Below are 14,274 nucleotides of genomic sequence, written 5' to 3'. Positions count from 1 at the left end.
TCCCCCTGCACAAGCCAGAGCATGTCCAGGCCCGTCTGAAGTTTGCCAATGACCATCTGGATGATCCAGAGGAGGAATGGGAGAAGGTCCTGTGGTCTGATGAGACAAAAATATAGCTTTTTGGTCTAAACTCCACTCGCCGTGTTTGGAGGAAGAAGAAGGATGAGTACAACCCCAAGAACACCATCCCTACCGTGAAGCATGGAGGTGGAAACATCATTCTTTGGGGATGCTTTTCTGCAAAGGGGACAGGACGACTGCACCGTATTGAGGGGAGGATGGATGGGGCCATGTATCGCGAGATCTTGGCCAACAACCTCCTTCCCTCAGTAAGAGCATTGAAGATGGGTCGTGGCTGGGTCTTCCAGCATGATAACGACCCGAAACACACAGCCAGGGCAACTAAGGAGTGGCTCCGTAAGAAGCATCTCAAGGTCCTGGAGTGGCCTAGCCAGTCTCCAGACCTGAACCCAATAGAACATCTTTGGAGGGAGCTGAAAGTCCGTATTGCCCAGCGACAGCCCCGAAACCTGAAGGTTCTGGAGAAGGTCTGTATGGAGGAGTGGGCCAAAATCCCTGCTGCAGTGTGTGCAAACCTGGTCAAGACCTACAGGAAACGTATGATCTCTGTAATTGCAAACAAAGGTTTCTGTACCAAATATTAAGTTCTGCTTTTCTGATGTATCAAATACTTATGTCATGCAATAAAATGCAAATGAATTACTTAAATCATACAATGTGATTTTCCATCTCTCACAGTTGAAGTGTACATATAATAAAAATTACAGACCTCTACATGCTTTGTAAGTAGGAAAACCTGCAAAATCGGCAGTGTATCAAATACATGTTCTCCCCACTGTATGTGCCCTCCTCCTCTCACCTTTTCCCTTCGCTTGTGGATTTCAATGCTCAACACATCAGCTGTATGTGACCAGGCGAAAAAACCTTTCCAAGCCAAACCGTATCATAACCGCTACACACCGCCTAGATCGTTGTCACCATATTAGCTAAAGTAACGCCATAGTCAACATAGCTAATAGAACTAACGCGTTAGTAAACCCGCTACAATCATGCAGTAACTTTACAGCGTAGTCAGTAAGCAGTTTAGCACTTACACCGTCGGGGCCCGGAGGCAATAAATTAGTAAAACCAAAAGCTTACCTTGACTTGGAAGAGTTCCAGTGTTGTGTTGGAAAGTCATAGCCAGCTAGCTAACATAGTATCCCTGTGTTTGAGTAAGCTAAACTAGCTAGCTGCTTTTGCTAGCTAAGTAAGTGAAACTGAAGAAAAAATGACACTCTTGCTTCTCCTTCATTTTGGAAGAAATGTATTTATTCAAAACTGTTCAACTATTGTCTTTCTCTCTCTTTTAGTGAACTACTCACCACATTTTATGCACTGCAGTAATAAATAGCTGTAGCTTATGCTTTCAGTACTAGATTCATTCTCTGATCCTTTGATTGGGTGGACAACATGTCAGTTTATGCTGCAAGAGCTCTGATAGGTTAGAGGACATCCCACGGGAAGGTGTCATAATTACTGTGTAAGTCTATGGAAGGGGGTGAGAACCATGAGCCTCTTAGGTTTTGTATTGAAGTCAATGTACCTAGAGGAGGACTGGAGTTAGCTGTCCTCCGGCTACACAATGGCGATACCCTACACAGTGCTGTTGAGGCTACCTTCAATGCAAAACAGTGTATTTTAATAAATTATTTGGTGACTTGAATCTATTTAGTATCGTTTTATCTAAAAATGATAACTTTTTAAATGTTTAAAAATATATATTTTATAAAATTCACTGAGGAGGATGGTCCTCCCCTTCCTCTTCAGAGGAGCCTCCACTGGTCCATTCTTGTCCAAAGGTTGCTACCGGCTGCTAAGCTAGGTGTCCCATCCTTCCAGGTTTTCATGCAAGTATAAAGGATTTATACTCCAGTCTAGTTGGTGGCGGTAATGCAACATTTATTGGATGCCAACCGCCGTTAAACCTCATCGAAGAAGAAGAAGAAAAACGCTAGGCAGAATCAGAGAGAGGTTTCAACCAACATTTATTTGATAAAGCGAACAGCTAGACTTTCATAACCATTGCTAATATGTCAAAACTACAGTTGTTGAATGTGTTTGTTACCGAGCGTTTGTCGGCGGCTGCTGTGGAGATATTCGGGGCCGTAGAGAAGACCATAGCAGAGTATCAGGAAGAAATCAGCCGTTCAGCAGAGGAGAACGAGCGTCTACGCAGGCTGTTGGATTTGGTTAGCAAACCAGAGATAAAGCTACACAGAGCAGGTTTGTACCAAATACAGTTGTTGTAACGAGATTTGACTAATAGACTAGATTCATGTTTTTTTGTATTTTTGTTTTTTTATTTAACTGTTATTTTATCAGGGAGTCGGTTCATGTGCAGGGTTGCCAGGTCTTGCAAAAATGTATAGGACAATGACTACTCAACATGCCCACAAGGCCTGAAAACTAGCCCCAATTTTTTGGGGGCTCAGTAAGAGAGGAGTTGCCATGTTTATCCAATAAACCCTTTTTCCATAACGTTATCGAGCGAATTAAGAAGGAATATCGGCGTAACTACGTAAGAATGAAAATTAGGTTTTCCATCAAAATAATAATTATTGCGAGCTAACGTGATGTATTCGAGAAATTTGAACATGTCGCAAGAGAAAAGATAAATTGCCATTATTAAACTCGCCAGATCATTTTCCATCAATGGATGCCGATTTAACTCGTTTGACTGCTATGATTGTAAATAAATCGCATTTGCGCATGTGTATAGCTATAGATAAATCCTACAGGAGAGTTTGAGTGATGAAAGTTGGACAGAGGATCGAAATCTGCGCAAGAAACACTTGGACGAACTTCAAAAAACGAATGTTAGGCTATTTTCTGGCAATTGTGTCCTTATGTACCATACTACAAACCGTTATAAAAGGCCTAGTTGCGAGATTGGCTTGTCATTGTATAGGCATAGGCTACTGACTAACATCTGGGTTTATGATTGTAATTAAACATTGCCATGGTTTGGTTAGCTAGATGCAGGTAGCCTATAGCCCCTGATAGGCCTAAATCTAATTTCAGGTAGCCAAGGCAAGATGTATGGTGAACTATTTAGCAGCTTGCTTAGTTCAAATGGACAGAATAATTTATTCAACAAATAGTGAGGCGATTTCGAGGTAAGAAGTGCTTGTGTTGCCCAATAGCCTGCTGGAATAGGCTACTAAGGATGGGGTCGTAATTTCAATCACTGAATCAAATATGAATAATATGGATATGAACTAATATGCTTGTCAACAACAGCCACTGTTTTTATTTTTTTCCTGTAGCCTATTCTGACTGACTTAAATCAATCTAATGCATTCTAACAACAGCTGATCCGCAATTGCGATAGAGCTGTGAGATCACAATTTAGAACTTCCAATTTAATTAACTAAACATGGGCATTAATAATTGCATAATAACAAGGCTACATCATCAATAAACTGAAGTTATAGGCTATTTATTAAATCTGTTTGCCAGCTCCAGATAGGTTACACAAGTGGCACAAATTGATTTGCAGTGACTCCAGGTAGGCTACACAAGAGGCACAAATTGATTTGAAATGACTCCAGTGATATCTTAATTTCAACATATTTTTTGTATCAAATGGTAGGAGGCTATAGTAGCCTACAATGGCATAGAAATTAGTAGTCTACTTGGTGGCCAACAGATGCCAATGTGTTATTCTCCACATTTAATGTCAGTTTTTTTATTGTGGACTTTTCCCTGCGAGGGAGTTCCCTAACTGCCATTTCAAATGTCCACTCGCGCAGCGCTTGAGACTCAAGAACTGCTGCTCACCCCCTTCCGGCCCTCCCCCTCCCCCTCCCCCTCCCCCTCCCCACCACTCACAAAGCAACAGCCTCCCTCACTGCCTGATAGTCAGCAGCAGCAGGGCACAGTAAAATATATATATTTTTTTTTTTAAAGAGAGAAATGCGATGGCGGCCGCAGTGCAATTTAAAAGTAGGCCAAAAACCTGCAGGCCAAAAACCTGCAGCCCGCGACCAATTTACCCGCAACATCGTTTTCAAAGTAGCACAATTTTCCGGGAAAACCACGGGCATGGCAACCCTGTTCATGTGACACGTTGTGATATGTTAAAGGCAGAGGCAATACGGACACGCCTGGTTCCTAAATTGATGACGTATGTCGCGCAGTTGAGAGTCGAGTGGAGAGGAATGGATTCGGTTGAGTTAGTTCAGTCAGTCGTCCTGGTGAGACTAGTTTATTCTGTCTAGCTGTCAACAACAGCATCATTCGGCTAGTTAAAACGTGTAAAAGTGAGATTGATTTCGATTGGCGAGGGAGAAATAACTTATAGTATTGGTCACCAATTGGATATCACCATGATATGCCAATTAGCTAACGACGAACTCGATCCGTTGGAATACTGCGTTACTTGCGCTTATTTCAAAGAGCACACCGTAAGCCACGCCCCCTGTGGACATCGCTAGGCATGTTGCAGTGGGACACGTTTTAATACAAAGAAAAGCCTCTCAATTTAAAATGGGTCCACCGTGGTTCTGTGTAGCCTAAGTTATGCTAATATATTTTAGACCAGTGTATTGCAGGTAATTTCATCTGACTTCAGTCAAATATATTTGAGTAGTAACCAGGGTAACAACAATGAGTCCCAGACAGTTTCTGAGGCTTTTTTTTGTATTAAAATGTGTCCCCGTGTAGCATGCCTATCTTTGCCCACTGGAGCATGGTTTACGGAGCGCTCTTTGAAATAAGCGCTCCTAAGCCATATTCCAACGGATCAAGTTCTCACCATACCTTCGTGGATGAACAGTGCAGCCGTATTGTAATTCCCACTGGGCAGCAGTTGCTTCACCGGGCATCTGTATCACATGTCCCTGGCGGTAGCTACTTGGTCAATTTGTTCCATCCCAGTTGATTATATTTCAAGTAGGTTGGCAGCCTACACAATAAATAATGTGTAATATTGGTAGTAACCATCTGGATGTCACCGTGATGCAGTCTACTGCTCAAATGGGGAGAGTTTGCGCTGCAACACAACAACACAGGGCACAGTGTGTCCTTCAGTCCTGCTTGCTGAGCACTGCTGTCCTGCAGTAGGGAGAAGGAAGTAGCTAGACAGTGTAGCCAATTGCCAATATCAGGCCAAGGTGACAGCTAAAGCACATTTATTGTAGTGATTTTCACCGAAAATGTACAACGGCAGCAACGTCAAAAAAAAATAATAATAATATGAACAATGGACAATTACTCAGATTAAAAATGGAATGAATCTGAACAATTTTCCAAGTCCCAACTTCAGCAAACAAGTTTCAAATTCTCAACAGGTCACGTGGGTACAGTAAGGGTGTGGCATGACTGTATACATCTTTGATATTAAGCATCTCAATCACATCGCGTGAGTTCGCATAGGTTGTTTGGTGACCCGTTACTAAACCAAATCCATTCATCCCCACTCAACTCTCGCTGCACGACATACGTCATCAATTTTGGGTACCAGGCGTGTCCGGATAGCCTCCTCCCATGCTAAAGAGATTTGTCTCTTCCTCGATTGTCACTAGATACCCCAGCCACAAAGTCATAAATATCTCCTATTTCTAAAATGTCTCTTCTTAAAACGTGATTTTAAACTTAACCCTAACCACACTGCTAACCTTATGCCTAATCTTACATTTTGACTTTGTGGCTGTGGAAACCCTTCCTCTCTGGCTATACGCACCCTTGGATGAAACTCTGGTTTGCCAACATTGCTTTGTTAAATCATGTGCTGGGGGAGCGGCTCTAAGGACACTCCTGACCTGTAAATGACTAACCAAAATCTAAAACTGACCCTTACCTTAACCCTAACCCTGAACTTAAACTAATTTTAACTAATTCTGAAATAAAATATAGTTTTGCAGATCAGGAGTGTCCGTATAGCCTTTTCCGTGCTGTATAGTGTAGACTAGTCAAGAAAATATATTTATTTTTGAGCACAGAGAGGCCTTCCAAACAACATTTCAGATATTTTATTAAAGCTGGAATATGTAACTTTTTGGGCGACCTGACCAAATTCACATAGAAATGTGAGTTATAGACCTGTCATTCTCATTGAAAGCAAGTCTAAGAGGCGGTAGAGCTGTTCTATGCGCACTTTCTATGCTTTCCGTTTTTGCGTCTTTTACTTTCGGTTTTGTACACCAGCTTCAAACAGCTGAAAATAACATAATTTTGGTGATGGAAAATATATTTCACAGCGGTTTAGATGGTACAATGATTCACTACTACTTGCTTGTTTTGTCACAAAGAATGTTAGCAACCAGGAAATTACGGAGCGATTTCTGCATAGTGCACCATTTAAGATATTTTTTCCCCCTCCAGACTTCCAGCTACTCACTCCTGCAGTTCCCCCTGAGCAGCAGAACTGTAAGCAGGAGTGGAGCCCCAGTCTGGGGCAGGAGGACCCAGAACCCACACAGATTAAAGAGGAACAACAGGAGCTCAGACTCAGCCAGGAGGACCCACCTCAGCCCTCACATCTTTACCAAATCCAAATTGTGGATGACGGAGAGAGGGGTATTCTACCTATCATCATAACTGAAGAGATCAAAACAGAACCTGATGGAGAGGGCTACAAAGTACCAGAACCAACCAGTGATCAGCCCCTCTCAGTTCATCCAGACTGCTCTGCTGCAGTGGAGAAACCATATAGGTGTCAACAATGTGACAAAAGCTTTACACGTAAGGGACACTTGACCATCCATTCAAAGATACACACAGGAGATAAATCTTATCTGTGCAAACAATGTGGCAAAAGCTTCATCCAGAAGGGCGACTTGGACAGACATACAAGGGTACACACAGGAGATAATCCATATCAGTGCAAACAATGTGGCAAAATGTTTAACCAGAAAGGAAGCTTGACCATCCATTCAAGGATACACACAGGGGCAAAACCTTATCAGTGCAAAGACTGTGACAAATCCTTCAACCAGAAGATGGAATTGATATTGCATATGAGAGTTCACACAGGGGAGAGACCATATAATTGTCCTGTATGCAAGAAAGGTTACATGGCATTAAGCTATTTAAGACTTCATCAGCGTGTTCACACCGGGGAGAAACCTTACCAGTGCAAAGAATGTGGCAAATGCTTTGGTTATAAAGGAAGCTTGAAGTCTCATATGAGCACTCACACAAAAGCTTCAGCCTGAAGTGAGAACAACAAATGATTACTCACGTGAATTTCTTGTTACATCCAACTTGTAAATAATTTGATGTTCTATTTTCTGGCACTTGACAACAAAACAAATGTAGTTATGTATGTGGAGTGAAAAACATCAGTATCAGATTTGTAAGCTCATTTTAGCGCTCACTTTTTTCGGATACCTACCGGCTAGGACAATGAGGGAATTTGACTGCTGGCCCGGGTGAAAAGTGATTGCATCCGTTTTGAAACCAGGCTGCCTCACAGGCGTGAGCCACTCCTCCCTCACTGTGTTTGCCCGGTCACATGACAGGCCATAGCCCGGTGCACCACGGTTCAACCTAATCGAACTCCCTCACTGCTGGCTTCAGGAAGCCCTCATTGTTGTGTCTACCACAGAGCACACATTTGGTTATCTAAACAACAGGAGTCCTTGTCCAATCTTTTGACTGGTACTCTATGTATATATATATACAGTACCAGTCAAAAGTTTGGACACCTACTCATTCCAGGGTTTTTCTTTATGTTGTAGAATAATAGTGAAGACATCAAAACTATGAAATAACACATATGGAATCATGTAGTAACCAAACAAGTGTTAAACAAATCAAAATATATTTTATATTTGAGATTCTTCAAAGTAGCCACCCTTTGCCTTGATGACAGATTTGCACACTTTTGACATTCTCTCAACCAGCTTCATGAGGTAGTCACCTGGAATGCATTTCAATTAACAGGTGTGCTTTTTTGAAAGTTAATTTGTAGAATTTCCTTCCTTAATGCATTTGAAACAATCAGTTGTTTTGTGACAAGGTAGGGGTGGTATACAGAGACACCATCACATCAGTGGGACTATCATTTGTTTTCAACAGGACAATGACCCAACACATCTCCAGGCTGTGTAAGGGCTATTTTACCAAGAAGGAGAGTGATGGGGTGACCTGACCTCCAGAATCCCCCGACCTCAACCCAATTGAGATGGTTTGGGATGAGTCGGACCCCAGAGTGAAGGAAAAGCAGCCAACAAGTGCTCAGCATACACTACCGTTCAAAAGTTTGGGGTCACTTAGAAATGTCCTTGTTTTCCATGAAAACATACATGAAATGAGTTTGAATAGGAAATATAGCAAAATGAATAGGAAATGTAGTCATTGACAAGGTTTAAAATAATAATTGTGTCCTTCAAACTTAAACAAATAATTCTCAATTTGCAGCAATTTCAGCCTTGCAGACCTTTGGCATTTTAGTTGTCAATTTGTTGAGGTAATCTGAAGAGATGTCACCCCATGCTTTCTGAAGCACCTCCCACAAGTTGGATTGGCACTTCTTACGTACCATACGGTCAAGCTGCTCCCACGACAGCTCAATAGGGTTGAGATCCGGTGACTGTGCTGGCCACTCCATTATAGACATAATACCAGCTGACTGCTTCTTCCTTAAATAGTTATTGCATAGTTTGGAGCTGTGCTTTGGGTCATTGTCCTGTTGTAGGAGGAAATTGGCTCCGATCAAGCGCCATCCACAGGGTATGACATGGCGTTGCAAAATGGAGTGATAGCCTTCCTTCTTCAAGATCCCTTTTACCCTGTACAAATCTCCCACTTTACCACCACCAAAGCACCCCCAGACCATCACATTGCCTCCACCATGCTTGACAGATGGCATCAAGCACTCCTCCAGCATCTTTTCATTTGGTCTGTGTCTCACAAATGTTCTTCTTTGTGATCCGAACACCTCAAACTTCGATTCGTCTGTCCATAACACTTTTTTCCAATCTTCCTCTGTCCAGTGTCTATGTTCTTTTGCCCATCTTAATATTTTTATTGGCCAGTCTGAGATATGGCTTTTTCTTTGCAACTCTGCCTAGAAGGTCAGCATCCCGGAGTCGCCACTTCACTGTTGACGTTAAGACTGGTGTTTTGAGGGTACTATTTAATGAAGCTGCCAGTTGAGGACCTGTGAGGCGTCTGTTTCTCAAACTAGACACTCTAATGTATTTGTCCTCTTGCTCAGTTGTGCATCGGGGCCTCCCACTCCTCTTTCTATTCTGGTTAGAGCCAGTTTGCGCTGTTCTGTGAAGGGAGTAGTACACAGCGTTGTACGAGATCTACAGTTTCTTGGCAATTTCTCGCATGGAATAGCCTTCATTTCTCAGAACAAGAATAGACTGACGAGTTTCAGAAGAAAGTTATTTGTTTCTGGCCATTTTGAGCCTGTAATCGAACCCACAATTGCTGATGTTCCAGATACTCAACTAGTCTCAAGAAGGCCCGTTTTATTGCTTCTTTAATCAGCACAACAGTTTTCAGCTGTGCTAACATAATTGCAAAAGGGTTTTCTAATGATCAATTAGCCTTTTAAAATGATAAACTAGGATTAGCAAACACAACGTGTCATTGGAACACAGGACTGATGGTTGCTGATAATGGGCCTCTGTACACCCATGTAGATATTCCGTTAAAAATCAGCCGTTTCCAGCTACAATAGCCATTAACAATGTCTACACTGTATTTCTAATCAATTTGATGTTATTTTAATGGACAAAACATTTGCATTTCTTTCAAAAACAAGGACATTTCTAAGTGACCCCAAACTTTTGAACGGGAGTGTATGTGGGAACTCCTTCAAGACAATTGGGAAAGCATTCCAGGTGAAGCTGGTTGAGAGAATGCCAAGAGTGTGCAAAGCTGTCATCAAGGCAATGGGTGGCTGTTTAAAGAATCTCAAATATAAAATATATTTTGATTTGTTGAACATTTTTTTTGGTGTTTTTCATGTGTTATTTCATAGTTTTGATGTCTTCACTATTATTCTACAATGTAGAAAATAGTAAAAAATTAAGAAAAATCCTGGAATGAGTAGGTGTGTCCAAACTTTTGACTGGTGCTGTGTGAATGTATATATATACAGTGGGGAGAACAAGTATTTGATACACTGCCGATTTTGCAGGTTTTCCTACTTACAAAGCATGTATAGGTCTGTAATTTTTATCATAGGTACACTTCAACTGTGAGAGACGGAATCTAAAACAAAAATCCAGAAAATCACATTGTATGATTTTTAAGTAATTCATTTGCATTTATTGCATGACATAAGTATTTGATACATCAGAAAAGCAGAACTTAATATTTGGTACAGAAACCTTTGTTTGCAATTACAGAGATCATAAGTTTCCTGTAGGTCTTGACCAGGTTTACACACACTGCAGCAGGGATTTTGGCCCACTCCTCCATACAGACCTTCTCCAGATCCTTCAGGTTTCGGGGCTGTCGCTGGGCAATACGGACTTTCAGCTCCCTCCAAAGATTTTCTATTGGGTTCAGGTCTGGAGACTGGCTAGGCCACTCCAGGACCTTGAGATGCTTCTTACGGAGCCACTCCATAGTTGCCCTGGCTGTGTGTTTCGGGTTGTTGTCATGCTGGAAGACCCAGCCACGACCCATCTTCAATGCTCTTACTGAGGGAAGGAGGTTGTTGGTCAAGATCTTGTGATACATGGCCCCATCCATCCTCCCCTCAATACGGTGCAGTCGTCCTGTCCCCTTTGCACAAAAGCATCCCCAAAGAATGATGTTTCCACCTCCATGCTTCACGGTAGGGATGGTGTTCTTGGGGTTGTACTCATCCTTCTTCTTCCTCCAAACACGGCGAGGGGATTTTAGACCAAAAAGCTCTATTTTTGTCTCATCAGACCACATGACCTTCTCCCATTCCTCCTCTGGATCATCCAGATGGTCATTGGCAAACTTCAGACGGGCCTGGACATGTGCTGGCTTGAGCAGGGGGACATTGCGTGCGCTGCAGGATTTTAGTCCATGACGGCGTAGTGTGTTACTAATGGTTTTCTTTGAGACTGTGGTCCCAGCTCTCTTCAGGTCATTGACCAGGTCCTGCCGTGTAGTTCTGGGCTGATCCCTCACCTTCCTCATGATCATTGATGCCCCACGAGGTGAGATCTTGCATGGAGCCCCAGACCGAGGGTGATTGACCGTCATCTTGAACTTCTTCCATTTTCTAATAATTGCGCCAACAGTTGTTGCCTTCTCACCAAGCTGCTTGCCTATTGTCCTGTAGCCCATCCCAGCCTTGTGCAGGTCTACAATTTTATCCCTGATGTCCTTACACAGCTCTCTGGTCTTGGCCATTGTGGAGAGGTTGGAGTCTGTTTGATTGAGTGTGTGGACAGGTGTCTTTTATACAGGTAACGAGTTCAAACAGGTGCAGTTAATACAGGTAATGAGTGGAGAACAGGAGGGCTTCTTAAAGAAAAACTAACAGGTCTGTGAGAGCCGGAATTCTTACTGGTTGGTAGGTGATCAAATACTTATGTCATGCAATAAAATGCAAATTAATTACTTAAAAATCATACAATGTGATTTTCTGGATTTTTGTTTTAGATTCTGTCTCTCACAGTTGAAGTGTACCTATGATAAAAATTACAGACCTCTACATGCTTTGTAAGTAGGAAAACCTGCAAAATCGGCAGTGTATCAAATACTTGTTCTCCCCACTGTGTGTATATATATATATATATATATATATATATATATATATATATATATATATATATATATATATATACACACACACAATTATTATATATATATATATATATATATATATATATATATATATATATATATATATATATATATATATATATATATATATATATCTTTTTTTAAATATATTTTCCCCAAACCCTACCACCCCTCCCCTAATTGGAGTAAACTAATGGACAACAACACTTATGATCCTACTTCCAGCTTATACATACTATATACATTTTACGGACACAGTATATTTTACAATAGTTATCTTTAGTTTGTTTTTAGTCCCATCCTTCAGCTATCCTCAACCCCTCCCATCTATCTCTGAAGACCATCCAGTTTTGATTTCTATTTGCCATATATTTTCCAACTGTGCTGTTTCACAAAAGTTCTGAACCAATATACTTTTTACGGACACAGTATATTTTACATTAGTTAGCTTGATATTTTAAGTCCCACCCTTCAGCTCCACTCAACCCCTCTCCTCTCATCTATCTCTGAACACCATCCAGTTTTGATTTCTATTTGCCATATTTTTTAACTGTGCTGTGATGTTTCAGAAAAGTTCTGAAACTTTCTATTCTCATAGTTTCTAAAGATTTTAAATAAAAGTAAAATTTTTGCTAAGAGTATTATTATTTTATTGATCATTTTAAACATTTTAGACATTTAGCAGACAGACGATTGATCGATTGACTATGACTTTTAAAATCACCCGGCAGTGCTATTTCCAGAGTTAACTCCAGGTAAATGTTGCAACTCTTCAGCCATTCCTGAACCTGTGACCTTAAAAACAAGCTACATATGGACAGTACCAAAACAAATGATCTAATGATTCTGTCTCTTCACAGCAAGATCTACAGAGCTGGGATGGTTGTATCCCCCATATATATAACATTCTATTGGTTGCAAGAATTTTGTATAATAATTTAAATTGAAAAACACAAAGTTTTGAATCCAGTGTCGTTTTGTGTATCAGTTCATAAACCATGTGCCATGGAATCGGTACATCGAATATCTCTTGCCAATTATTTTGCAATCTATATGGCACAGCTGTCAATTTTTTGGTCCTGAAATTAAACTGGTATACATTTTTATTTATCACAATTTTCTTTAACCAATTTTGGTCTTTAATGTAGGGCCGACAGACAAGTTCCTTATTGTTGTAATGTTTGTTCTGTCTTTTCTGTCTAAACTGAAATTGCAACCAACTTTCTATGGCTTGTTTTAAAAATAGCGATATTTTGGAGATTATTTCATTTTCAAATAACCGAAAGTGAGAGGTTGTAATCTGAATAAAGGGAAAAAGGCCATTCTTGAATATGAGGTGAGACATTCTTAGTATTCTGCAAGAGAACCAGTTCGGATTTAAGTATAACTTTTGTATGACTGAAGCCTTTAGTGAGAGGTCTAATGCTTTAATATTTAATCATTTCTGCCCTCAGAGTTCATATTCATTATATAAATAGGCCTGTTTAATTTTGTCTGGTTTACCGTTCCAAATAAAATGGAATATTTTTTGCTCATATAACAAGTCGCTAGTTGTAGGCCATAAGCAAACTGGGATATGATTTAAGAGTTAATCTGTGATTTTTCCACAAATAGACAGGTATTTTCCTTTCCATGGTTGCAAGATCTTTTCTAACTTTCTATTCAAATGTATTGTAGTGAGATCATTTATTTATTTCGGGATATGAATACTGAGTATGTCCACTTCACCGTCAGACCATTGTTTTGGGTAAACTACACAGTAATGTAAAAGTTGTATTTACTGGTGATCCAATACATAATATAGTACATTTATCATAATTTGGTTGTAATCCAGAGAGGTTAGACAAATTATCTAGATCCTCTATGAGGCTGTGGAGGGATCCAAATTGTAGATTTAAAAGAAAACATTAATCATCAGCGTACAATGACACCTTTTGTCTTTAAGCCCTGGATTTCTAGCCCCTTGATATTATTGTTAGATCTGATTTTAATAGCTAACATTTCGATGGCCATAATAAATCAAATCAAATGTTATTTGTCACATGCGCTGAATACAACAGATGTAGACCTTACAGTGAAATGCTTACTTACAAGCCCTTAACCTACAATGCAGTTTTAAGAAAGAATGCCAAAAGAAATCACACAAAAATACAATATAAAATAATACGCATAAGAGACGGGTAACAGCAACATGTACAAAATAAGTTACAAACAAGGTGAAAAAACACACAAAATAGCACGGATGGTTAAGAGTCCACAAAACGGCAGCCATCCCCTCCGGCTCCATCATAACAGCAATAGATATGCCGATAGTGGACAACCTTGTTTTACTCCTCTTGACAGTTTAATACTTTCTGAGAAGCAGCCATTATTTACTATTTTACACATACAGTGAGGGAAAAAAGTATTTGATCCCCTGCTGATTTTGTACGTTTGACCACTGACAAAGACATGATCAGTCTATAATTTTAATGGTACGTTTATTTGAACAGTGAGAGACAGAATAACAACAACAAAATC

General features: G+C 40.4%; 1 protein-coding gene across 1 annotated transcript; it reads left to right on the top strand.

Moving 5' to 3' along the window:
- The first annotated feature begins 2,012 nt into the window (after positions 1-2,012).
- LOC311109703 (uncharacterized protein) lies at positions 2,013-7,633 on the top strand. Its single transcript, XM_084152667.1, has 2 exons — positions 2,013-2,286; positions 6,388-7,633. The coding sequence occupies exons 1-2, from the start codon at positions 2,094-2,096 to the stop codon at positions 7,218-7,220; spliced, it is 1,026 nt and encodes a 341-aa protein (XP_084008793.1). The 5' UTR covers positions 2,013-2,093; the 3' UTR covers positions 7,221-7,633.
- The last annotated feature ends 6,641 nt before the right edge of the window (positions 7,634-14,274 follow it).

This window comes from Coregonus lavaretus, assembly GCF_964263955.1.
Source record: "Coregonus lavaretus genome assembly, chromosome: 35".
NCBI classification, from domain to species: Eukaryota; Metazoa; Chordata; class Actinopteri; order Salmoniformes; family Salmonidae; genus Coregonus; species Coregonus lavaretus.
The sequence above is the reverse complement of the archived record's forward strand: the minus strand, read 5'-3'. Positions and strand labels throughout refer to the sequence as shown.